The sequence below is a fragment of the Schistocerca cancellata genome, chromosome 2 (genome assembly GCF_023864275.1).
Source record: "Schistocerca cancellata isolate TAMUIC-IGC-003103 chromosome 2, iqSchCanc2.1, whole genome shotgun sequence".
In the NCBI taxonomy this organism is placed as follows: Eukaryota; Metazoa; Arthropoda; class Insecta; order Orthoptera; family Acrididae; genus Schistocerca; species Schistocerca cancellata.
Genome location: NC_064627.1, coordinates 631,610,960 through 631,635,062, shown reverse-complemented (window position 1 = coordinate 631,635,062; position 24,103 = coordinate 631,610,960). Strand labels below are relative to the sequence as shown.

General features: G+C 41.6%; 1 protein-coding gene across 1 annotated transcript; it reads right to left on the bottom strand.

The window, feature by feature from the left end:
* Window positions 1-306: 306 nt before the first annotated feature.
* On the bottom strand, window positions 307-21,692 carry LOC126162292 (alpha-amylase 1-like). The gene is made up of 11 exons (XM_049918710.1): window positions 21,511-21,692; window positions 14,711-14,862; window positions 11,002-11,167; window positions 8,443-8,558; window positions 6,645-6,772; window positions 6,419-6,541; window positions 5,875-5,996; window positions 2,318-2,534; window positions 887-1,005; window positions 654-809; window positions 307-478 (listed from the first exon to the last, which is right to left on the bottom strand). The coding sequence occupies exons 1-11, from the start codon at window positions 21,682-21,684 to the stop codon at window positions 467-469; spliced, it is 1,485 nt and encodes a 494-aa protein (XP_049774667.1). The 5' UTR covers window positions 21,685-21,692; the 3' UTR covers window positions 307-466.
* Between the last annotated feature and the right edge of the window lie 2,411 nt (window positions 21,693-24,103).

Below are 24,103 nucleotides of genomic sequence, written 5' to 3'. Positions count from 1 at the left end.
ACCGAGACTCGAACTCGGGACCTTTGCCATTCGCGGGCAAGTGCTCTACCATCTGAGCTACCGAAGCACGACTCACGCCCGGTACTCACAGCTTTACTTCGGCCAGTATCTCGTCTCCTACCTTCCAAACTTAACAGAAGCTCTCCTCAGATGGTAGAGCACTTCCCCGCGAAAGGCAAAGGTCCCGAGTTCGAGTCTCGGTCGGACACACAGTTTTAATCTGCCACTCCGCTGCAGAGTGAAAATCTCATTATGGATACTACAGAATGGGTTAATTTAGGTATAAACCTTTCGGGTGTGCAAAAATTTTATTCATCAAATTAGGCTACAGAGTTTCAATTGGTTTCACTTTTAAATTTAAAAATAAAATGAAATTTATCATTGATCAGTGAAGTTGGTATTGAATAATCTGCTTTGTCAGTTCGTTCCTGTGGTCTCTATAACGGCTTCCAGTCATCCTGTGAGATTACAGCTTGGCCTGTAAAATAAATTACAAATTAACCTGATAGCTGTGGTGTAGTTCAGTGACAATTCAAGGGTGTTTCAGTAAGTTGTGGACTGAGATACAGATTACGTAAGATTACATCATGGTTGAACAGTTAAAACGCAACAGATAACGGTTGTTCTTGAGACTGTTTTCCACGGTTACTTACGCCTGTGTGGATAGCCACAACACCATCGTCCTGGTTGTAAGGGATTTCGATGTAGGCCGTTCCGTCACCATTGACGGTGATGGTCTTGCCCGTGCAGCTGCTTCCACTCTTGTTACCAGAGATGACGTCACAGTATGAACCAGCAGGTAGACCAGTCTGTAAGCAACCAGTGATTATCAGACTTTTACATGTCAAAACCGGTGATGATAGCTAATAAAAAATGCGATACCTACCTGAAGCGTTTGTTTCAGGTTGGAATTGGCCTCGTTGTTAATGGCAATGAAACCGGTGTTTCCTCTGGAGAAAGCAATCTGGTAGTTGCCGTTGTCCCACCAGTTGCTCATCGCGGTAGCTAATGGCATAAAGTAGAACGAAAATATGTAATTGTATAAGAATGAGTCCAAAACGTTAATATCACTGATGGGGACTTTGTCAAAATACTTACTTTTGAATTACGGGCAACGAAATTAAATTAAAGTATTAGAAACGTAAAGTGCTAAGAAATTTATATACTGCTCAGTGTGGGATGCTTAAGCGAAGGAAAAGTACTTTACTCAGTTTTAACGAGCTACTCACAATATCGTGAGGGCCCTAGGGATTTCTACCGGCTGCCATATCATCCTCTGCCTTGCGGCGTCATACTGTTGCGGTACGGAGGGTTATGTGGTCAGCAGACCGCTCTCCCGGCCATTTTGCAGACTTTCCAGACCGTGGAGCTGCTACTGCTACTACTCCATCAAGTAGCTCCCCAGCTGATTTTACGAGGCTTAGTGCAGCCCGAACCAGTTCTCCCATCAAATAAAAGCTCTTGGCGGTGCCGAGAATCGGGTCTTCGCATGGCAGCCATCACCGCTGACCACTGCGGAGGTGGGCTGTTACTTGTATTCCTAATGTTAGAGTTGTCTTTTCTGTTTACGGCACATATAATAATAAATGTATTAACACGACGGAGCGCGTTTTAGAATGACAGTATTTCTTTTATTAAAATTGTTTCCATACATCCAAGTATTATCTGTTTTATAGTGTATATTTTTGCTAACAGCAGTAGCCTACGATTGTTTCAAGCGAGGTAAGCTGTGTTGCTCATTGAAATTTTCTATGATCTAGATGTTTCATCCCTTCGATAAGCATAATTTTATTAATTTATCTTTAACCTAATGTGTCAAAAGCTACACAGAGTGTAATGTTGCGGCTTTGATATGTTGTGTCGCTTAGATAATTCATCTGTACCACATAATTTCTACGTTTTTATCTGGTGTTGCTTTCGTGTTAGACTCGTCGACTGATATAATTTATATAAGTGTAGTACTCGATTCTAAATTAATTTTGTGTTCAGTTATTTATAGCTCAAACACCCGACAATGTCTATGCTATTTGTTTTTGTATACTATTGCTTATCTTTCATCAAGAACTCGTGTAAATAGAAATGGCATTCGCCGAATAGGTTGCATTGTTAAATATCATTTCTGGAGTTTATTTTTATTTTCCATGACCTTGTGCGATTCATTTGTAAGCATCTGACGAGCTTTTTCTGCTGTTGTGTACACTGTAAATCTTAATCATAGAGCGCCCACAATTCATTGGTTAGGAGAGTTGTTTTGTATTACAAGATATGACGTATTTTCATCGCAATTTAGGGTGCCTAAAGCAGATTGAGTACTTACTTCCCGCGTTGTTCCTGAATCCGACCATGTTGTAGATCTGCCTCCAGCGGTGTTCACACACCCAGGGCCTAGCGCATGAGTCGTCAGAGTTGATGGTGGGAGAGATGATGTGTTGGTTGCCGTCCTGTGGTGGACCATCGTCCGTGCTGCCGAACTCGTAGCTGGACATCACTCGTGGGAAGCCAAACGGCCACGCCAACATGAAGGCGTTCGCCATCTGCAAATTATTTAAGTTTTATTGGCATAAATGTAGTGCTGATAACGTCATCGTCAAAATAAAAGTTACGTCTTACAGTACTGAGTACGAAGAGAGGCATAGGAGATAAAATAAACCTTGAAGTTAAAAATACGGTTGTCAGAAAATGTTTCAAATGTTCAGGGAAATGCTTTTAGAATTATGTGTCCATTCGTTGAATTATCTATTTCCTTTGTGTAACATACTAAGATATTAAATTTGTATCCCAAATATAAAGAAACGTCATATTTTGTAGGGAGATTAATGGAATAACGTCAGAATTCATTACATGAGCTCGAGATGGGGGGGAGGGGGGGCAGGGGTCCGGCAAAATCTGACTAAATCTCATTGAAATGGAGGCGGTGGCGGCAATTAAAATCTCATGTCAACTGTTTTAATTCCAAGAATATACATTATTTTCATGGGTAATATTTTGCTTTATAAAATTAATTCGAGCAACCTAACTGATATTTTACTGGTATGAAGTGGAAACTTGAACGTATCGAAGGAGTTCAACTGTAAAATATTAGTGGGTAGACCTCGCGTGTGGGCGCGTGGAGGGGGGGGGGGGGTCTCGCTATCACCAAATCTCACCAAGGGAGGAGGAGAGTGGTCAAAATTTGAAAAAGAGCCACGTAATTAATGGACGTTCACTAACTGACACGACATTGCATTTTAGGTTCCAAAAAGTAAGTTCGCTTGTCTCCACAAAATAACCTAGAAAGGGTTTAGAAAACATGATGCCTTTAAATCATTAAAAAACGTTATTAGAAGTACTGATTACTTTAGCAAACACAGACTGTTCTGACCTATTTTTTTCTTTCTTCGTCATAGGAAACAGAAACATAAAGATATAAAGAGATATAAAAGAGCGATATTATCTCTTTGTCTCTTTTTGTATTACTCCGTCCAGCTGGTTTCCTAATAAAAAAAACTATATCAGTTTCTGTATAAGTGCCGCCAGGTTGTTCAGCGAAACACTGTAGTTGAAATGCATCAAGTACCCAGAGCGAAGGCAACAAGTAGCAAGTAACGTGCATTCACTCGATGTGATATCATCCTAGAATGAATAAGAAAGAACGAAGGATGATGCAGGGCTTTCGGAATGCGCCTAAACCACAATTTATACCAGAGAGGACAAGCGCTCATCACTGTTAACATCAAGTGACTTACAACAGGGGCTCTGATAAAATCTTTGCTAACGGAACGCATCCTTTAAACCTTTAAACTTGTTAGATCGACAGCACTCCGTCGACTCTCTAGTTATTAACAGGGAAACATCGTTTCAAATAGGCTGTACCATCATAGACTGTCCCACAACCGTACTCAGCTATCAAATCAGAGCAATTATTTTTACGACCTTTGTGACTATTCTAGATTTTTATTTACAGGGCCTACCTGTTAAAGCTAACGGTGAGGTATATGTACGGAAAAACTGTACGTAGGATGAAGAGAAAGACCTGGAACGTCAACGGTCTGCTAGCATTGGTGAACAGCACGAAGAGTTATGAAGCGGCACGTACTTAGCTGGTCTTCTAATCTTCTAGAAATCTGAGTTTTTCACAAGAAAGTTCACTAGCTGCATCCATCACACATCAGAGCGATTTGATGTTTACATGCGAGTAATCACACCCATGAGGATACAACGAGGTCCTGCACGCTACGATTCCAGCCTTCGTACGACCACCCTGGCTTATATGATCACTTCATGCAAATCTCAGATTGGGTAACCCGGCAAGATCGTGCTTGTATCCGACTGCCGTCCTGATTAACCAAAGTTAATGTTCTTCCTGGTGTGAGATCCGATAGTACTTTTCTTTGCTCATCTTCTTATACTAGGGTTGGAACTTAAAGGGTGGCAACTATTTATTCACAACCGATACAAAAGAGTTACATGTTTTCACCTGTTACTGTCCCTCAAAGTAGTCACCAGCGTTGTGTAGAACCCTTTGCCCAGCTATGTGGAAGGCGTACCAGATAGGATTGATAGAGAAGATCCAACGGAGAGCAGCGCGCTTCGTTACAGGATGATTTAGTAATCGCGAAAGCGTTACGGAGGTGATAGATAAACTCCAGTGGAAGACTCTGCAGGAGAGACTCTCAGTAGCTCGGTACGGGCTTTTGTTGAAGTTTCGAGAACATACCTTCACCGTGGAGTCAAGCAGTATATTGCTCCCTCCTACGTATATCTCGCGAAGAGACCATGAGGATAAAATCAGAGATATTAGAGCTCACACAGAGGCATACCGACAATCCTTTCCACGAACAATACGAGATTGGAATAGAAGGGAGAACCGATAGTGGTACTCAAGGTACCCTCCACCGCACACCGTCAGGTGGCTTGCGGGGTATGGATGTAGATGTAGTATAATGTTAGCACAGCCTGTTCTGTTGATGGTGCGAATGGATCGGTCTACTGCCTGTCGAATCTTCCTTCATCTTCGGAATCAAATCAAAGTCACAAGGACTTAAATCCGCGTGGTATGGCGGATGGTACAGTTCTTCCCAGTCCCACCGACCGAACAGAGTAGCCACAGCATGCGCTGTGTGCCCCCGCGCGTTGTGAAAAACGGTGGGTGGGTTGCGCAGAAAGTGTCGTCGTTTGTTTCGCAAAGCTGGTCGCAGGTGATGCTCCAAAAACAGACAATAATACTGTGCATTGACTGCCTGCCGTGAAGGAACGTAATGTTTTAGGATAACACCATCGCCGGCCGGTGTGGCCGTGCTGTTCTAGGCGCTTCAGTCTGGAACCGCGTGACCGCTACGGTCACAGGTTCGAATCCTGCCTCGGGCATGGATGTGTGTGATGTCCTTAGGTTGGTTAGGTTTAAGTAGTTATAAGTTCTAGGGGACTGATGACCACAGCTGTTAAGTCCTATAGTGCTCAGAGCCATTTGAACCATTTGAGCCATAGCACCATCACAGTCATACACGAAAATCACCATAAGTTTAGACCGCTCCCTTCGCACCATCAACAGAACAGGGTCTGCTAACGGTATACTACGCGTTCCACATCGCTGGCTACGGGCTCTTCAGAAGTCTGGTGACTACTTTGAAGGACAGTAACGGGTGCAAACATGTAACTGTTATGTATCGGTTGTAAATAAATAGTGGTCACTATTTAAGTTCCAACACTCGTATTAGCGAAAATAACTTTAGAAGTATTTAATATGGCAGCTCAAAATCACCATACGGCAATTTTTTTTTCATTTTCCTAAGCATATTAGATACGCAAATATAACTGAAAATTTAATGTAAGAATTTCTCATCGTCGTTTACCCCAAGGACGGAGGTATCATTAGAATTAAGTCTTTTCACGTGCCTTGTACAGTTTTGGGTTTTGGAATGTGATGACTTTTCCGCCGCCACCATGGCCTCTCTGGTTGTCGTGGTTATCGATGAATACAAGTGCATTGTTACCGTTGACCAGGCCCCAACTTTCACCTGTAACAGGACATCAATACTTTGTACAACTACAGACAAAAAATCTGAGGAATGAAAAAGAAGTATTCTGTATGTAGGTAGTCTACACTACCACGTCTCATTTGATGTGTTCTTCAAAACGATACTGAAATCAATTCTTATTCCTTGTTTTGCAGTCTGCATTTAATTGCGATGCAAATATCATTATATCATTCAAACGAATTACGTAACTTAGGTAGCCTATACGACCACGTGACATGACATTTAACGTGTTCTTCAACATGCTACTGGTCTCAATTCTTATTCCTTTTTTTACTAGTGTCCGTTACGAAGCAACTATCCTTCAGTCTAATTACATAATGTTATTTGAACGTCAGAGAAATACTTCAACGTTTGACTGTAAATATTGCTAAGTAAAAGCGAATATTTCTTGAAATTTTTACCGAAGTTATACAGCCACTTCATCTGGTTCTTTCTGTTGAAGCAGTTCGCCAGCTCAGTTCCATACTTGAACTCACAGACTCTTCCCATGCCGACATACTCGCCTTTCTTCACGGCTTCAGTACCTGTAACATGAAGAACAATTTAATAGTCAGCGGAGTCAGGCTATGAAAGAGTTGAAGTGGATGCCTCCAAAAATCCTTCGTTTCTTCATGGAATTGTGATTACCTGGGTCGATGACTTCTTGGTAGATGAATGGTCGCTTGCCTCCGCCAAAATAATTACTGTTGAGGTTGCTTAGTGCGCCGTAGATTTTGGCTAGATTGTTCGGCCACATGTGTTTGGCTGCGTCAATCCTAGAATAAATGAACGAATATAAGGTATGCTCGAGACAAGGAGACATTCGCTGAAACGGCGTTGTATGTAATTCTAGTTTGATGGTGACTGTCGTGTGATGGAGCTGTGTGATTCCCAGTTCAAGCGGAATTAAAGGCTTCACAGAAATTCCCTCACTCTTGGAGGAATTTCTGTGCAGTTCTTTGCATGACAGATCCCTCCTCATCAGCATAGAGAGAGGCTATCCAGTTTCTCAAGACCGAAGGAGAGTACACCTCATAGACTGATTTCAGAATAAAAGAGGTGAACGGAGAGCAGTGTCTCGCACTGTGCACAATATTCCGGGGGTCAGCGTTGTGAGACGCAACTTGTAAACATAAAGTACACGCAACACCCTACGCAGGTTCACATTGTCAGCACCAGTGCCACTTTTTCGCTATGGAGGAATTCATCCGTACGAATCGTTGAATCACCGCAAGTGATAATACTGTTGAGCTGTCGATAAGCAAAGGAAATGCGCATCACATAATCCACGAGAAGCTTCGTTAATGGAGGAATTTGTGGTTGTCCAAATATCTTTCATAGAATCAAAAGACCGCGAGAGCTGCTGTTTTCCTGATCCATCCGTTGGGACAGATGTATTAAGAAACGGATTTCATTGCTCAGGTTCTGGCATGTGATGAAACGTGCTGTCACCAATTCGTTGTATCCTCCAAATGGATAAGCGTGAAGTGGCGCATCCTAACTCCTTTCGTCCAAAAATAAAATAAAAAAACCTCACTCTGTTCCGAAAGGCAGGGAAGTATTGCTCAATTTCTTTTTAGACGATGAAGGACCCCACTGATCGACTGGCTACTGCGGGGTGTAACACGTAAGCTGACGCTCAAACGGGGCGTCTAGAACACGCGCAGGGACCAGCTCTCGAATGGGCTACTGCTTCTCCAGAACAACGCTAGATCACATGTGGCTAAGAAGATCCCAAGGATCCTTCAAAAATTTCGATGGGATGTCCACGAAAATCCTCCTTACAGCCCCGATGTCTCCCTATGTGACTCAAATATCTTCGGCCCCTTAAAGAAATCTCGGAAAGGTCAGAGGTTCACCTGTGACAAGGAAGTGCAGGACACCGTTGAAAACTGGATCCCTCTGCAACCCAGTTAATTCTATATTTAAGTCGTCCACGCTCTTCCTGTGCCCTAGAATCTGTGGGCAATGAAAATCGTGTAACTTCACCCGTCTTTGAAGACCACGTAATTACAGCAATCAGTACTTCCAATATCAAAGAGAGATTTGAAACTGCAGCGATTTATCTAATCCGTCAGTAGCTAGGCTTCTACTATCTTGTTACACATGTAGCAACATTATCCGTATCACTTCATTTATTTTTTAAGGAACTGTTTTTGCTTCTCCCATAAAATTTAACAAAATAGAGTTATGAAGTTTCCCTTGTCTACCATCGTTATGTGTAGTTGTACCGTTCCGCAAGGAGTAATTATAATATTATTATTCAAATTTCTTTACATGTAACTGTAGCCTCCATTTCCGTTGGGCACAGAGTATATTATATCGGCAACAGCACTACACTGTATGTCGCTGAACGAGGGGACAAATCAAATAACCAGCGTATTAATCGAAAGTATAAAAATATGCTGAAAAATTAAAACAAGCGGTAGTCTCTGTATTATATTACCTGAATCCTGCAACTCCATAGCCGATTAGCTTGTTCATATATTCCACGATCTTGCCCCGTACATAATCGGACCCATCATTAAGGTCGTGAAGTCCATTCAACTCACAGTTTCGTACCTGAAAAGAAAAAAATGGAATATAGAATAACCCTTGTCATCTCTTTCCATAAATTGCACTATCTAAATAGGGACATGCGCATGATTTAGCTTGCCACTGAACACCTTGTGATATGTCTTCTGCGTCGTTTTTGAAGTACTAAGCTAAAAGGTGAAATTCCGTTTACAACATTGTCCGAATTGCTCTTTTCGATTCGAACGAACTCATTTCCGTCGTGTCTGAACCTATAAGCAGAAAATAATAAAGGGACAAACATGTTGTCATGAAATATACGCACTGGCTATGAGGATTCCTATCAGACAACGGGGAAGTATGATCCAAGAGAAGATTTAACCAGAGGCGCCGAGAAAAAGGGGAGGTCGCGACTTGTATTTCTTTTTTTAAGGCATAATCGCACCACTGAAAACAAGTCGTGCAACTTGAAAAGACGAAAGACAAGCCAGCAGTCAGCGGGATTGCCGATAGCTTAACGTTTGGATTGTTGTTTGGTTCTGTGGGGGGCCGATTGTTAATGTCGAAACTGCTGAACAGCTGTGTTTCACATCTAGTCGCGTAAAAATTGACGTTGCAGGTATCAGTGCCAGTCTTATTTATTTTTGTTCGTAAACTGAAAGTGATGTCAAATGGATTATTGGTTATATCATAAATGAAGACTGTCCGTCAAAACGTGAGGACAAAACTTTACATGAAAGAGAAATGCTATAACCACAGAGTTCCTACGCAACTCAGGACGAGCATTTCCACACTCTAAAACTTCTACTAGCAGTACCAGAAAACAATCAAACCAATCTTAAATTGGAGACAAATAAGAGGATGACATGCTCTTCAGCCCGCCCAAAAAGGAAACACAAAGTGCAAGCTGCCTATCTGGATGACTTGTTCTCAGCCACTGTGTATTTCGTTCATGCAGTTTGGTTCACTTTGACCTTTGTCAAAATTGTTATATAGGAGGAGATTTAAGTTTGTTTTGACGCTTTCAAAAAGCGGTATTAAATTAAAGAAAATAGCTTACTTTATTTTTTCTTATCCTTATTTAATACTTTCTCTGTATGTTATCAATAGCATGATGCTACCTTCGGTTAATGTATTTAATGGTTAAGTGTAAATTTTAATTTAAAAAATTAAAAATGAAGCATACTTATTTTCATTATCATTTTATAACATCTGGATCCAATGGAATCAAGACTAGAGAAACGTTTCTGCTTTTCACGACTGCAGTTAATTCCGTCACTAAGGAAAGAATGACATTTCTGTCGTACTGAACATGTTAGCGATTGTACAAATGCTTATTCTGAAAAAAATATGATTTATTTACCGTAACGGGAGACGCACTTACAATAAAATGTTACCGAATTTGTCCGTCGCCGGTCTTCTTCATATCATAAGATGGATGCAGTAGTTCAATCCAGTTGTCGTAATGATGTGTGATTGGCCCGGAAAACAAACTATTTTCGAAACGAAACAAAATTCCGGAAAATTTGATAAATTTTTGTTTTGTCCGTCTCAGTTGCACGAATAATTTATTGCTGCAAGGTTAACGATTATGGATTGACTCACCCTTACTCAAAACACTTACCTTGTTATTAACCGTAACTAGTTATACAACATGGTGCCGAAAGGTACGAATAAATTTGTACAGGAAAGTCAAACTGAACAAAAGTCAAACAGTGCAAAGCTGTTCGTATCTCTTGGGACCATGTTAATGCAACTAGTTACGGTTAATAACAAGGTTTGTGGTTTCAGAATGGGCGAGTCAGCCTGAGACCGATAACCATTGCAGCAGTGAACTGTATATTCACGCAGCTGAGACGGACAAAGTAAAATTTTCCTTAATACTACAGAATACAGTAGTGGATCTGCTATCCTGGGCAGCATGCCCGGAATCAGTAAGAAATTCCGTTATTGATTGCAGTATTGTAAGATGGAAGCGTAGTTCTGTACGGCAACAAAAATATCTATCGAATGGAAATGAAGTCCCATACTTCGTGACAGAGCGTAGGGGACGGGAGACCCGCACCGTCGTACTAGGCAAGGTCCTAATGGAACTTGGTTGCCGTTGCCGATTAAAGGTGATGATGAAGACGACACAACAATACTCATTTATCTCGCGGCAGGTGAAAATCCCTGACCCCGAGAGGAATCGAACCCGGGACCCCGTGCTCGGGAAGCGAGAAGATATCTATATAAACTAAAAATTTCAAAATTGAAACTACCGCGGAGTGGGATTGGGGAGGGGGGGAGGCTATGGAAGGGGTGGTGGATTGGTAAACGGAGATGTCAGAAATGTTTCACATCTGATGGCGTCATTATCTTTAAATCTAACACTGATCAAGTGGAATGTTTCGAAAAAGCCTATTCCAGCATTATCTGCGTCGCCTTTCAGACATAACAGCAGCTACAGCCGTCTGGCACACTCGATATACAACTTATTCATTTCGCTTACGTTGTTGGCGTCGTTGTAGTTGTTGACGGTGCAGGGTGGCTGGTGGAAGTCGTTGGTGCCGTACGGCACGTCCGGGTAGCTGTAGCCGCTGGGCTTGCTGCCGCCCACGCCGCTGAGGCCGTTCCACGAGGCGCTCATGTGGTTGATCACCGCGTCCACGTAGATCCTGCAACGTGCCCAGAACCAATTGCTTTCGCTTGTTTGCATAACATAGCGCACAGTATTCAACTACCATTAATAATTTCTTATTGATCTCTCGTGTAATTCAGCCAGCACGACAGATTCTACTGTTCGCTTGTTCTCCACTTCGAAAGTGCGCTTTAGGCGTGTTTGAGGTTACGTGTACGGTAAGTATGCTCATTTTATTGTTTTCCTGAATTTGTAACTCTTACGTAACACTAGGAAAGGTCACTTCCATTAAAAACATTGCCCTGAAGATTGATGATAACTGCGTCCACGCCTTCGTCAAATTTTTAAATGATATCATTCCACTTTTGAGGAAGGAAGTAAAACTAAATATTTATCCCTACCATATAGCGGGTCTATATCTGAAGGAATAGGTAAACAATTTCGTAAAACCGAAATAAGTAATGGCTTCCGTACCAGCAACACGTTAGATCTGACCATACGTCACAGTACCCAACACAATAAACCAGAAACCAGAATCAGTTATAAGAGTCGAGGGGCATAAAGGGAAGCAGTGGTTGGGAAGGGAGTGAGACAGGTTTGTAGCCTATCCCACACCGTTGGGTGGCTTGCGTAGTATAAACGTAGAGGTAGATGTTAATCGACTGGATTGATTTGGGGGAGGAAACCAAACAGTGAGGTCATCGGTCTCATTGGATTAGGGAAGGACAGGGAAGGAAGTCGGCCGTTCCCTGTCAAAGGAACCATCCCGGCATTTGCCTGAAGAGATTTAGGGAAATCATGGAAAACCTAAATCAGGATGGCCGGACGCGGGATTGAATCGTCGTCCTCTTGAATGCGAGTCCCGATGTTATTCAATCTATATACTGAACAAGCAGTAAAGGAAAATAAAGAAAAAATTGGAGTAGGAATTAAAATCCATGAAGAAGATATAAAAACTTTGAGGTTTGCCGACCACATTGTAATTCTGTCAGTTTCAGCAAAGGACCTGGAAGAGCAGTTGAACGAAATGGACACTGTCTTGAAAGGAGGATATAAGATGAACATCGACAAAATCAAAACGAGGATAAGGGAGTGTAGTCGAGTTAATCAGGTGATGCTGAGGGAATTAGATTAGGAAATGAGACACTTAAAGTAGTAAATGAGTTTTGCTATTTGAGGAGCAAAATAACTGATGATGGTCGAAGTAGAGAGGATATAAAATGTAGACTGGCAATGGCAAGGAAAGCGTTTCTGAAGAAGAGAAGTTTGTTAACATCGAGTATAGATTTAAGTGTCAGGTAGTCTTTTCTGAAAGTATTTGTATGTAGTGTAGCCATGTATGGTAGTGAAACAATGATGATAAATAGTTTAGACAAGAAGATAATGGAAGCTTTCGAAATGTGGTGTTACAGAAAAATGCTGAGGATTAGATGGGTAGATCACCTAGCTAATGAGGAGGTACTGAATAGAATTGAGGAGAAGAGGAATTAGTGGCATAACTTGACTAGACGAAGGGATCGGTTAGTAGGACATGTTCTGAGGCATCAGGGGATCACCAATTTAGTACTGGAAGGCAACGCGAAGGGTACAAATCGTAGAGGGAGACAAGAGATGAATACACTAAGCAAATTCAGAAGGATGTCGGTTGCAGTAGGTACTTTGAGATGAAGAAGCTCGTACAGGATAGAGTAGCATGGAGAGCTGCATCTAACCAGTCTGTGGACTGAAAACCACAACAATAACAACAAACCTTACACACAATCTGGAATTTATAAAAGCAGCTGTGAAGAATGCAATAACTTTTATATAGGACTAACTGGTAGACGTTTGAACACACGTTTTAGAGAGCACAGTAAGACTACTGACATCATCCTTCGCGAGCCATATTCGAGCAACTAAACGCAAGTTAGATAACCTTTAAAACTCTTTAGAAATTCTCCATAAAAAAGGAAAAGTTAGATAGCATTATTAATTACAAAGAATTCGAATTCATAGGGACTTTCGAGACCAGCCAGAATTAATTTTGAATGAAAAGACTGACCTTAAAAATGAGAAACTCCTGGACTGCTTCGTAAACGTTTTATAATCTAGTCTTAATCCTTGTAAATATTCTAGACCATGCTACGCTTACAACTACTTGACACCTTTCCTACAGTTACGTGTTTCTTGTGCTTGTTTGTGGACCGCCGCTTTGATCTATATCTGATGTTTTAGACCGTATTCTGTATTTGCATTTTTGGATATTGTTGTATTTTGACCTGATAGTCATTCCATCTTTTTATCCAGTTTTAATCAATATTCTCAGTCAAGTTTGTAGATAGCATTTTTATCTGTCACATGTTTCCGTCACTTTTCTCTTTTCTACACACACACGCATTTCCTAAGTCACATGATATCGACTCCATATGTTAGCATCTTTGGACTCCATATTCTTTGCATGTTTACATCTTTGTCGCTTTTGTGATCCTGTTACCACACTTACTACTTGAAGTTTAAACTTCAGTGTTTACATAATTATTTCTATAGCTCTATAACTTATATGGTGTGTGGAACAGCAGATAAATCCACAACAGCTCAAGCAACTGCTCTTACACAGCATGTCGCAGCTTTGTATTATTGAGTGGATTACAACATCCCATGTAAGCAGCCTTAAAATTTTCACTTTCAGCGTTTGTCAATTTCATAAATACGTGAATTATATTTGACGACCGATGGTTATCAGAATGCTTGAAAATGACCACACGTCGAAACTGCAGTCACAATTAATAATGTTTTAACAGCCAAAAGCGCAATGATTTCATTTAAAAATTGTCCGGAAGAATTGCGAGTATTTCCTAAACTTATCCATGTTATATAATTTACTTCTGAACTCACATCTGCGTATAGGTATTAGTTCATCAACATAACATTATAGTCTCAGCAGCTACCACAGACGGACTCAAGCACACGCTACTGTCGACATCGTAATATAAAACAGCTGCGAGAAGTCTGTCGCCCATTGCCAGATTTACTGCTCGAAAGTGAAACTATACAGTTACCTCAGTTGTGTTTTCCTCATCACCATTTCATCATCATCGTCATGCAAATCGCCAAAGTGACGTCGAATAAAAACACTTGCACCAGGAGGCTGAACTAACCAAAAGGGGACTCCCGGCCAAACACGCCATACAACCGTATTTTCCTTAAGAATGTGAACCTCCAACTCTGCAAGTGAATGACTGAGAGATCTTCTGAACATTTCCGTCATGAAATGTGGAGCGTCAATATTTACTACAATAGAGAATAGTGTCTGCGTATTCCCTCAGACAGATTTCTCATTAACACATGTAACTGATTTGATGACTTATTGCCTATACATGACTCTCATGATTGTTATTTCCACATGTAAAATGTCATGCTTGAATCAAGGTTTCCTACTCTCCCTCAAAAATTTTTATTGTAAGGGTTTTAAACTCAGTTATGGACGTAAGATAAGCTCCTGAACTGCTTATGTCAATGACCTTAATTGTCCCTTTGCATAATCCATGTCGGTTTTATATCAAAACCCATCGTGAGAGTAAAAGCTTTTTGGCTGACTTACCGGACTCCGACGTTGTTGCAGCGGTTCACCATGTCTTTGAACTCGGACTCCGAACCAGATCGGCTGACAATCTTGTAGGAGACAGGCTGGTATCGTTCCCACCACGGTCTATTGTAGGTGGTGATTGACATGTACTCGTTTGGCGGGGATATCTGAACGTTAGGGAAAATTAGTTGCTAGCTTATTTATAAACACTGAATTATTTTTAAACTGTCAAAGTTACTCCAACAACAGCTCACAAATCAATATCTGTTTAAAATCATGTGTGTCTGACATGCTAATTCGCTTACTATACCACAAAAGCGACATTTTTAAATTCCTATACGATGTCCATTACTGGGTAAGAGGGCTATTCGAAAAGTGAGGAACGGTCGGTCGCAAAATAGAAACCACTCTGAAAAACTGATGAAGCTTTGGACAGACATATTGGGCAGTGTGCCTAGTATGACAGTAGATAGCGTCATGTCGCGATGCTCAGTTCTGAGCGCACAATGAGGGCGTAAAGATGGCTAGAAAATAGTATATCCCGCAAATAATGGGCCCCTGCGGAGACATTTCATCTGATTTCATGTAACGTCTCATAATGTTTAACTGCCATGCAGTTCGTTCTTGACAGCTTTCGGTCGCACACTGTGTGGGCATCGAAAATGCCACTGCAGGGTTTTTGATGGGAAATGTTTGATCACTCACCATATAGCCCCGAAATGGCTCCCTGTGATTTTCATCTCTGCTCAAACGATCCGCTGGCTATGAAGACAACATTATGGCACAAAAACAACGAGCTACAGTCCAGTGCAAAATACTTTCAGAAGCACAGGAGGCTGCCTTCTATGACGAGGGTGCTGGGAAGATGGTACAACGCTACGACTGAAGTCGGAGCGGCGCCTATGTTGAGAAGTAGCATGAAGGTGTAGCTAAATGTTGTAAATAAAACTGTTTCGATTTTCTGTGTGGTTTCCATTTCGCCACCGATCGTTCCTTATTTTCCAATTAGAACTCGTACATTATTATTGCAATTAAGTATTGCTGCTCTAGTATTACATTACAGAAGAATGCTGAAGAGTAGATGGGTAGATCACGTAACTAACGAGGAGAGTACTGAACAGAATTGGGGAGAAGAAGAATTTATGGCACAACCTGACTAGAGGAAGGAATCGGATGGTAAGACATGTTCTGAGGCAGTAAGGGATCGTAAATTTAGTTCTTATAATTAAATTTTTCCTTGTGTTTCCCTGAGACATTTAAGTCTCTTTTTATTAACTACGATAGTGATCGAAGCAGATTAACGAATTAAAATTTGTACTGCGGCCGTTAGTCGAACCCGGGTCTTCTTGCTTGTTAGGCAAAAATGCTAACCTTTACACCACCGCCTCGCGCTAATTAGCGTTTCTGCCTAGGAACAAGAAGACCCGGGTTCGAGTCCTGGCCGCAGCACAAATTTTAATTCATTTCGTCTGCTTCGATCATTATCGTAGATAATAAAAAGAGACTTAAATGTTTCAGGGAAACATTTACTTACAAGATCTATATGATCACCAATGGTACAAGGACGTCTTATTACGTCCAATGCTGGGGTTCTTGCCAATATAGGAGAGCCCTGGCAGTAGTGACAATTTCTAAGGGAAAAATGAATGGAAGTTTGTGTTGCGGAGGGCACTCAGCTTAGGTAGTTCGTGCAGAATTGTCGACTATCGTATTGCGGAGGTGTAGTGGTTAGAATTTCTGCCTAGCAAGCAAGAAGACGCGGGTTCGTGTCCCGGCCGCAGCACAAACTTTAATTCAGATCGTATGCTTCGATAGTCATCAGTTTGGTTTGGAGTGAAGCGCGGAGGGTAGGAATCGTAGAGGGAGACCAAGGCATGAATACACTAAACAGATTCAAAAGGATGTAGGTAGCAGTAGTTTCTCGGAGATGGAGAAGCTTGGGCAGGATAGAGTAGCATGGAAAGCTACGTAAAACCAGTCTCTGTACTGAAGACTACAACAACAACCTCTACTGTATAAATTGTAATACTACTCATTAGGATATCTGGTTAAATGTAACAGAGGATGAGAACACCCTAGTAGTAAATAAATATATAGTATATAAATAAGTTTAAAAAAATGTTCAAGTGGCTCTAAGCACTACGGGACTTAATATCTGAGGTCATCAGTCTCCTAAATTTAGAACTCCTTGAACCTAACTAATCTAAGGACATCACACACATCCAAGCCCGAGGCAGGATTCGAACCTGCGACCGTAGCAGCCGCGTGGTTCCGGACTGAAACGCCTAGAACCGCTCGATTACAGCGGCCGGCTATAAATAGGTATACCAATGTGCAGTATATAAATATATAAATGTAGCTTGACAATGAATTGTGTGTTGTAGGATATGATGCACTAGAGATTTAAGTGTTGCATTCGATCTTCACAATTTCTTCCAGATTACTGCATTTACTGCGGCCATCGGAGGAACTGTTATAATACGTTAATTCGTTTGGTAACTGGCTTCCCACTTCTATCACTGCCGCGAGAAACAGCGGTCACGACGCTTCTCCCATTATCTGTGATATCGAGCTGACTAAAATTTTATAGCAAGTTATACTCTTCACTGATTTCAAATAAAGAAATATATCTATCCAAAAAGGAACCGATCCTAAAAATCTACTGTAATATCTGAAACATACTTTTCTCAGTCGACTACACTTACCATTGAGGAGATATCGGCCGCATTTTAAACAGAGTTTGTCAGAGACCATCGTTCTCCGGATACGTTGGGATATATTTGCGCGGAGACAGATACAAAATGACAAAGTACAGGAATCGGAGGATAGCACGGCTGCCCGATACAGGAAAGAAAGGTTTTCACATCCGTATAAAATAGATGCTGACGTGGAAAGTGATTTGAAATTCGGACAGGGATGTTTACTTTCCGACAGTTATACCGTAAGTTTAACAGCGATCTCCACACCAATAGTCATTAACGTATGTCTTCGTGACAGGCAAAATCCAAAGGTGCATGGCATTGGAGTAGGGGCATACAATACCATTTATTACAAGCCCCTAATGAACCATGGACCTTGCTGAGTTCAGCTTTGCTTGCATGCCTGACTGATAGAGATAGTAGTGCCGTGACTGTATCTAGAACGGAGCTGTTTATGAGGAGAGGCCAGATTATCGTATGGTTCCTGAAGACAGACAGCAGCTTTTTCAGTAATTTCAGCGGAAACTGTCTGGATAATTTACTGATTTGGCTTTGTAACATTAGCTTTACTAAGCTGGTACTATGAAGGGCTGAAAACAAAGGGAAACTACTGCCATTATTTCCCAATGACGTACAACTCTACTTTAGTCAGGTACTAATGGCATCCTCTTGGGTAAAATCTTCCGGAAGTAAACAGTCCCCATCTGTGCCAATCTCTTCATCTCAGAGTAGCACTAACAACCTAAAATTATTTGCTGTATATGTTCTAACCTCTGTCTTACTCTACAGTTTTTGCCCTCTACAACTCTCTCTAGTGTCATGGAAGTCATTCTCTGATGTCTTAGCAGATGTTGTATCATCCTGTCCCTTGTCCTCTTCAGTGTTTAACTGACATTACTTTCCTCCTCAAATCTGCGCAATACGTCCTAATTTATTACCTTATCAGTCGACCTAATTTTCAATATTCGTCTATAGTAACGCATCTCAAACTCTTCGAGTCTCTTCTGTTGCGCGTTTCCCATAGTTCATGTTTCACTAACATACAATACCGTGCTTCAAACGTACTTTCTCACAAATTTCTTCTTAAAATTAATGTCTATGTCTGATACTAGTAGACTTCTTTTGGCCAGGAATGCCCTTTTTGCCACCGCTAGTCTGCTTTTGATGTCCTCCTTGCTCCCCCCGTCATGTTATTTTACTGCCAAGGTAGCAGAATTTCTTAAATGCATCTACTTCGTGATCATCAGTCCTGATGTTAAGATTCTTGCTGTTCTCATTTCTGCTACTTCTCATTACTTTCGTCTTTCTCCCATTTATTCTGATCCGTATTCTGTACTCATAAGCCTGTTCATTCCATTCAACAGATCATATAATTCTACTTTCCTTTCACTCAGGACAGCTACCTCATCAGGAGAATCGTACCACTGTTAGCCTTTCACCTTTAATTTTAGTTCCACTTTTGAACTTTTCTTTTATTTCCATTATTGCTTCTTCGATGTTCAGATTGATCAGTAAGGGCGAAAGACTACATCCCTGTCTTACACACTTTTTAATCTTAGCAATTCGTTCTTCTCTTATTATTCCCTCTTGGCTCGTGTACATATTGTATATTACCCGTCTCTCCCTATAGCTTACCCCTATTTCTCCCAGAATTTCTAACATCTTGCACCAATTTACATTGTCGAACGCATTTTGCAGGTCGACAAATCCTATGAACGTGTCTTTATTTTTCTATAGTCTTGCTTCCATCGTCAAACGCAACAGCAGAATTGCCTCTCTGGTGCCTTTATCTTTCCTACAGCCAAACTATTCGTCACCCGACAAATACTCGATTTTTTCTATTCTCCTGTATATTATCCTTATCAGCAGCTTGGATATACCAGCTATTAAGCTGATTGTGTGATAACTCTCGCACTTGTTAGCTCTTGCAGTCTTCGGAATTGGGTGGACGATATTTTTCCGAAAGTCAGATGGTATGTAGCCGGACTCATACATTCTACACACCAACGTGAATAGTCGTTTTGTTGCCACTTCCTCAAATGCGTTTAGAGATTTTGATGAAATGTTATGTTCCCCTTCGGCCTTATTTGATCTTAAGTCCTCCAAAGCTCTCTTAAGTTCTAATTTTAATACTGGCTCCCCTATCTCTTCTAAATAGACTCCTGTTTCTTCTTCTAATGCATCAGACAACTCTCCTTCCTCATAGAGACCTTCAGTGTACTTTTTCCACTTATCCACTTTCTCCTTTGTATTTAACAGGGGAATTCCTGCTGCACTCTTAATGTTACCACTCTTGCTTTTAATTTCACCGAAGGCAGTCCTTCCGACAATCATTTATTTTTCCATTTCTTCACATTTTTCATGCAGCCATTTCGTCTTAGCTTCACTGAACTTCCTATTTATTTCCTCCTTCAGCGACTTGCATTTCCATGTTCCTGGACTTCCCTGAACATTTTTGTGCATCCGTTTTTCGTCGATCAGCTGAAATATTTCTTCTGTTACCCATAATTCCTTCGAGGTTACCTTGTTTGCTCCTATGTTTTTCTTACCTACTTCTGTGATTGCCCTTTTTAGTGATGTCCATACCTCTTCAACTGTACTGCCTGCTGAACTATTCCTTATTGCTGTATCTATAGCTTTAGAGAACTGCAGGCGTAATTCGTCATTCCTTAGTTTTTCCGTGTCCCACTTCTTTGCGTATTGATTCTTCCTGACTAATTTTTTGACCTTCTACCTACTCTTCATCACTGCTACATTGTGATCTGAGTCTGTGTCTGCTCCTGGATACGCCTTAGAGTCCAGTATCGGATTTCGGCGTTGTCGACGGGACGTTAAACACTAATATCCTCCTCCTCCTCCTCCTCGGATTTCGGAATCTCTGTTTGATCATGATGTAATCTAACTGAAATCTTCTCGTATCGCCTGGCCTTTTCCGAGTATACCTTCTCCTCGTGTGATTCTGGACCAGAGTATTCGCTATTGCTAGCTGAAATGTTCAAAAACTCAATTAGTCTTTCTTGTATCCCGTTCCTTGTCCCAAGCCCATAGTCTCCTGTAATACTCAGGTAGTAAATAAATAATTGTCTGTGTGCTCGTATGGTGATTGCCCTTTTTAGAGATGTCCATGCCTCTTCAAGTGTACTGCCTGCTGAACTATTCCATATTGCTGTATGTATAGCTTTAGAGATCTGCAGGCGTAATTCGTCATTCCATAGTTCTTCCGTGTCCCACTCCTTTGCGTATTGATTCTTCCTGACTAATTTTTTGAACTTCAACGTACTCTTCATCACTGTTACATTGTGATCTGGATACGCCTTAGAGTCCAGTATCTGATTTAGGAACCTCTGTCTGACCATGATGTAATTTAACTGAAATCTTCTCATATCACCCGGCCTTTTCCGAGTATACCTCCTCCTCGTGTGATTTTAAACCAGAGTATTCGCTATTGCTAGCTGAAATGTTCAAAAACTCAATTAGTCTTTCTTGTATCCCGTTCCTTGTCCCAAGCCCATAGTCTCCTGTAATACTCAGGTAGTAAATAAATAATTGTCTGTGTGCTCGTATGGTGATTGCCCTTTTTAGAGATGTCCATGCCTCTTCAAGTGTACTGCCTGCTGAACTATTCCATATTGCTGTATGTATAGCTTTAGAGATCTGCAGGCGTAATTCGTCATTCCATAGTTCTTCCGTGTCCCACTCCTTTGCGTATTGATTCTTCCTGACTAATTTTTTGAACTTCAACGTACTCTTCATCACTGTTACATTGTGATCTGGATACGCCTTAGAGTCCAGTATCTGATTTAGGAACCTCTGTCTGACCATGATGTAATTTAACTGAAATCTTCTCATATCACCCGGCCTTTTCCGAGTATACCTCCTCCTCGTGTGATTTTAAACCAGAGTATTCGCTATTGCTAGCTGAAATGTTACAAAACTCAATTAGTCTTTCTTGTATCTCGTTCCTTGACCCAAGCCCATATTCTCCTGTATTACTCAGGTAGTAAATAAATGTCTGTGTGCTCGTATGGTAGATGTTGGTTTGCTACATGTAAAAGTGTGTAACAGTTGACGATGGCATATGTCTGCATTCAGAATGTAGCAAGAACACAGTCTCACCTGTACGCCAGCATAGCCCTTGGGAGCCAGGAATCGCTCGCACTCGGCTGCGATGTCCACCCACTTCCACTCGAACAGGTGGACCATGGCGCTGCGGCCGTTCGCCACGTTGGGGTCCCACTGGGCGCTGACGGCGGCCAGCGTGGCTGCCAGCAGGCAAAGTACGGACAACATGGCTGCGCCTCGACTGTCCACTACAAGGCAACTTACTCTGACACGGCGCCCGTTTTTATAGTACGTCCACAAAAAAATATCTAGCGAAGTGATTGCATCCCTCAAGGTTTCACGTGATAGAGCAAACATTATACGTCGGTGCAGCTAATGGATATTTAATGCCAGGTGTATTTTGTTATTAATTAGATTAACAGAGAACAAAAGGTATTATATTTGCTAAATCATTAGAAATAAGTACGTCATTCGACGCAACTGATAACATTTTTATTTGAGCTACAGAAAGAGACTTAAACGTTTCTTCGTCTGTAAGAAGCTCAACTATGATTTACAGCCGCAGAGTATCAAGCTTAATACGTAATCCTTTCCGATAACAGGTTGTTGCAAGAACCCCTGTAAGAATAATACGATGCTACTTGCCTATCTGTGAGCTACTTGTATAGAACATGATTACCCCTGGCATATCAAGGCTTCTGTTAAAAAGCTCTGTCGTTTCCTGAAACACATACGCTTTTCTAGTGTTCCTGCTTCTTCACCGTAACACTGTAAAGTAGAAAACTGTGGAAGCATCATAAATGAACATAATTCCAGGAAGAAGAGAGTTTCAAAATGCAGACTGCAAACCTTCGACCATGTACCTATGTTACAACTACACTAGATTTATAAAACTGTGAATATGAAAGCGTAAAATTACTGTACAGCAAATCTGATGTTGCCCTAGTATGACACTATCATGTCACTATTACCAGTGATCAGGATCTCTGCATTACTGTTAGTCGATATAAAAGTATGTGAAAGACGAAACCACCCGACTAGGAGTTCTTCTTCTACGACTACGGCTGTACTCCGTAAATGACAGTGTTTGGCGAAGGGTACTTCCATTACCACTATCACTTCTCCCCTTCCCTGTTCCGTTGCCGACCGCAGTGACCGAGCGATTCTAGGCGTTTCAGTCCGGAACCGCGCGACCGCTACGGTCGCAGGTTCGAATCCTTCCTCAGGCATGGATGTGTGTGATGTCCTTAGGTTAGTTAGGTGTAAGTAGTTCTAAGTTCTAGGGGACTGATGACCTCAGATGTTAAGTCCCATAGTGATCAGAGCCATTTGAACCATTTTTGAACCTGTTCCGTTCGCGAATATTTCGTGGGAAGACTGGCTGTCGGTTAAGTCCTCTACGACATTTAATTTCTCTCACTTTCTTTGCTCCACTTTTCTTGAAATATACGCTCTCCAAATTTCGGCAGCAAACCTGCTTGTGACGCAAACGCCTCCCTTTCAGCGTCTATCACAGGAGTTTCTTGAGCATCTCAGTAACGTTTCGCGCGGTTTTTAAACGATCCTGTAAAGAAACGCGTATCCCATGATTGGATCTGTTCTGTTTCTTCTGTAAAGGGAGATCAAAAGCTTCCCGTTTGATGGAATTACTGCAGCTTATATACGACGTAGCCCGACTCCGAGGCTGACATCTAAGCACCGAAACGTGAGCAAGTGATTGGTTTAGCAGTTGTGACTTAACGGTGTGCGTGCGGTAAATGCAGAAACGCGAACCATGGCAACGTTGTTGCCAAATGTGTCCAAACAGGACCGAAGTGTTGTTAATCTCTTTTTGGCCGTCGAAGGGCAAACGCCGGAGGACATCTATCAGATAACGATAATATTTATGGGCAGGATGTGTGTCGACAACCACCGTTGTGGAATGGTGCGAGACAACGGGTAATGCTGCTTCATGGTAGTGCTCTTCCCCATATCTCAAATGTCGTAAAGCAGAAGTTACGCCAACTCAGGTGATCACCCCTTCTGTCCCTTAAAGAAGGCGTTGCAGGGTCAAGGTTTCCTGTCGGACGAGGATGTACAGTGGGCAGTTACGGTCATTTACGGGCATCCTCCCGCGGCAGGAGACACGGTTTTACCCAATGGGTATCTTGGATCTCGTCATTCCACTTCCTCTGTCAAGCTCAGCCTGTCATCTGCGATATATTTTTGTGGCCATTCCACTTTTATTTCCTCTGAATGATTACTCCTAGTCATTTTACGGTATTTACTGTGTCCATTGATTTCTCGCCAGTAGTGCAATCGACTAGTAGCGTAACTCTTCGCCTAATTGTCAGCTTCCTATTGGCATTTGTTACGGGTTCGTCCACTGGCGGTTGTTTATTTTTCTGACGTACTGAGAGTACGATTTCATGGTAGTGTCAGTCATTCCCATCCACCTGTAATGGAATGTGATTTATTGAGAATGTAGACCCTCGTGCTTACGAAACATCTGAAAAGCGATCAAACAACCATTGGCCGAAGAACCAAAGTACATTTACAGGCATTTTTCATGTGACATATAATTAAATTATTCACAACGGTGTTTTCCTTCATTCTTGGACACAGTTTATGTCCTTACTTCTTTCCAAATATTTTCTACAGCACTGAC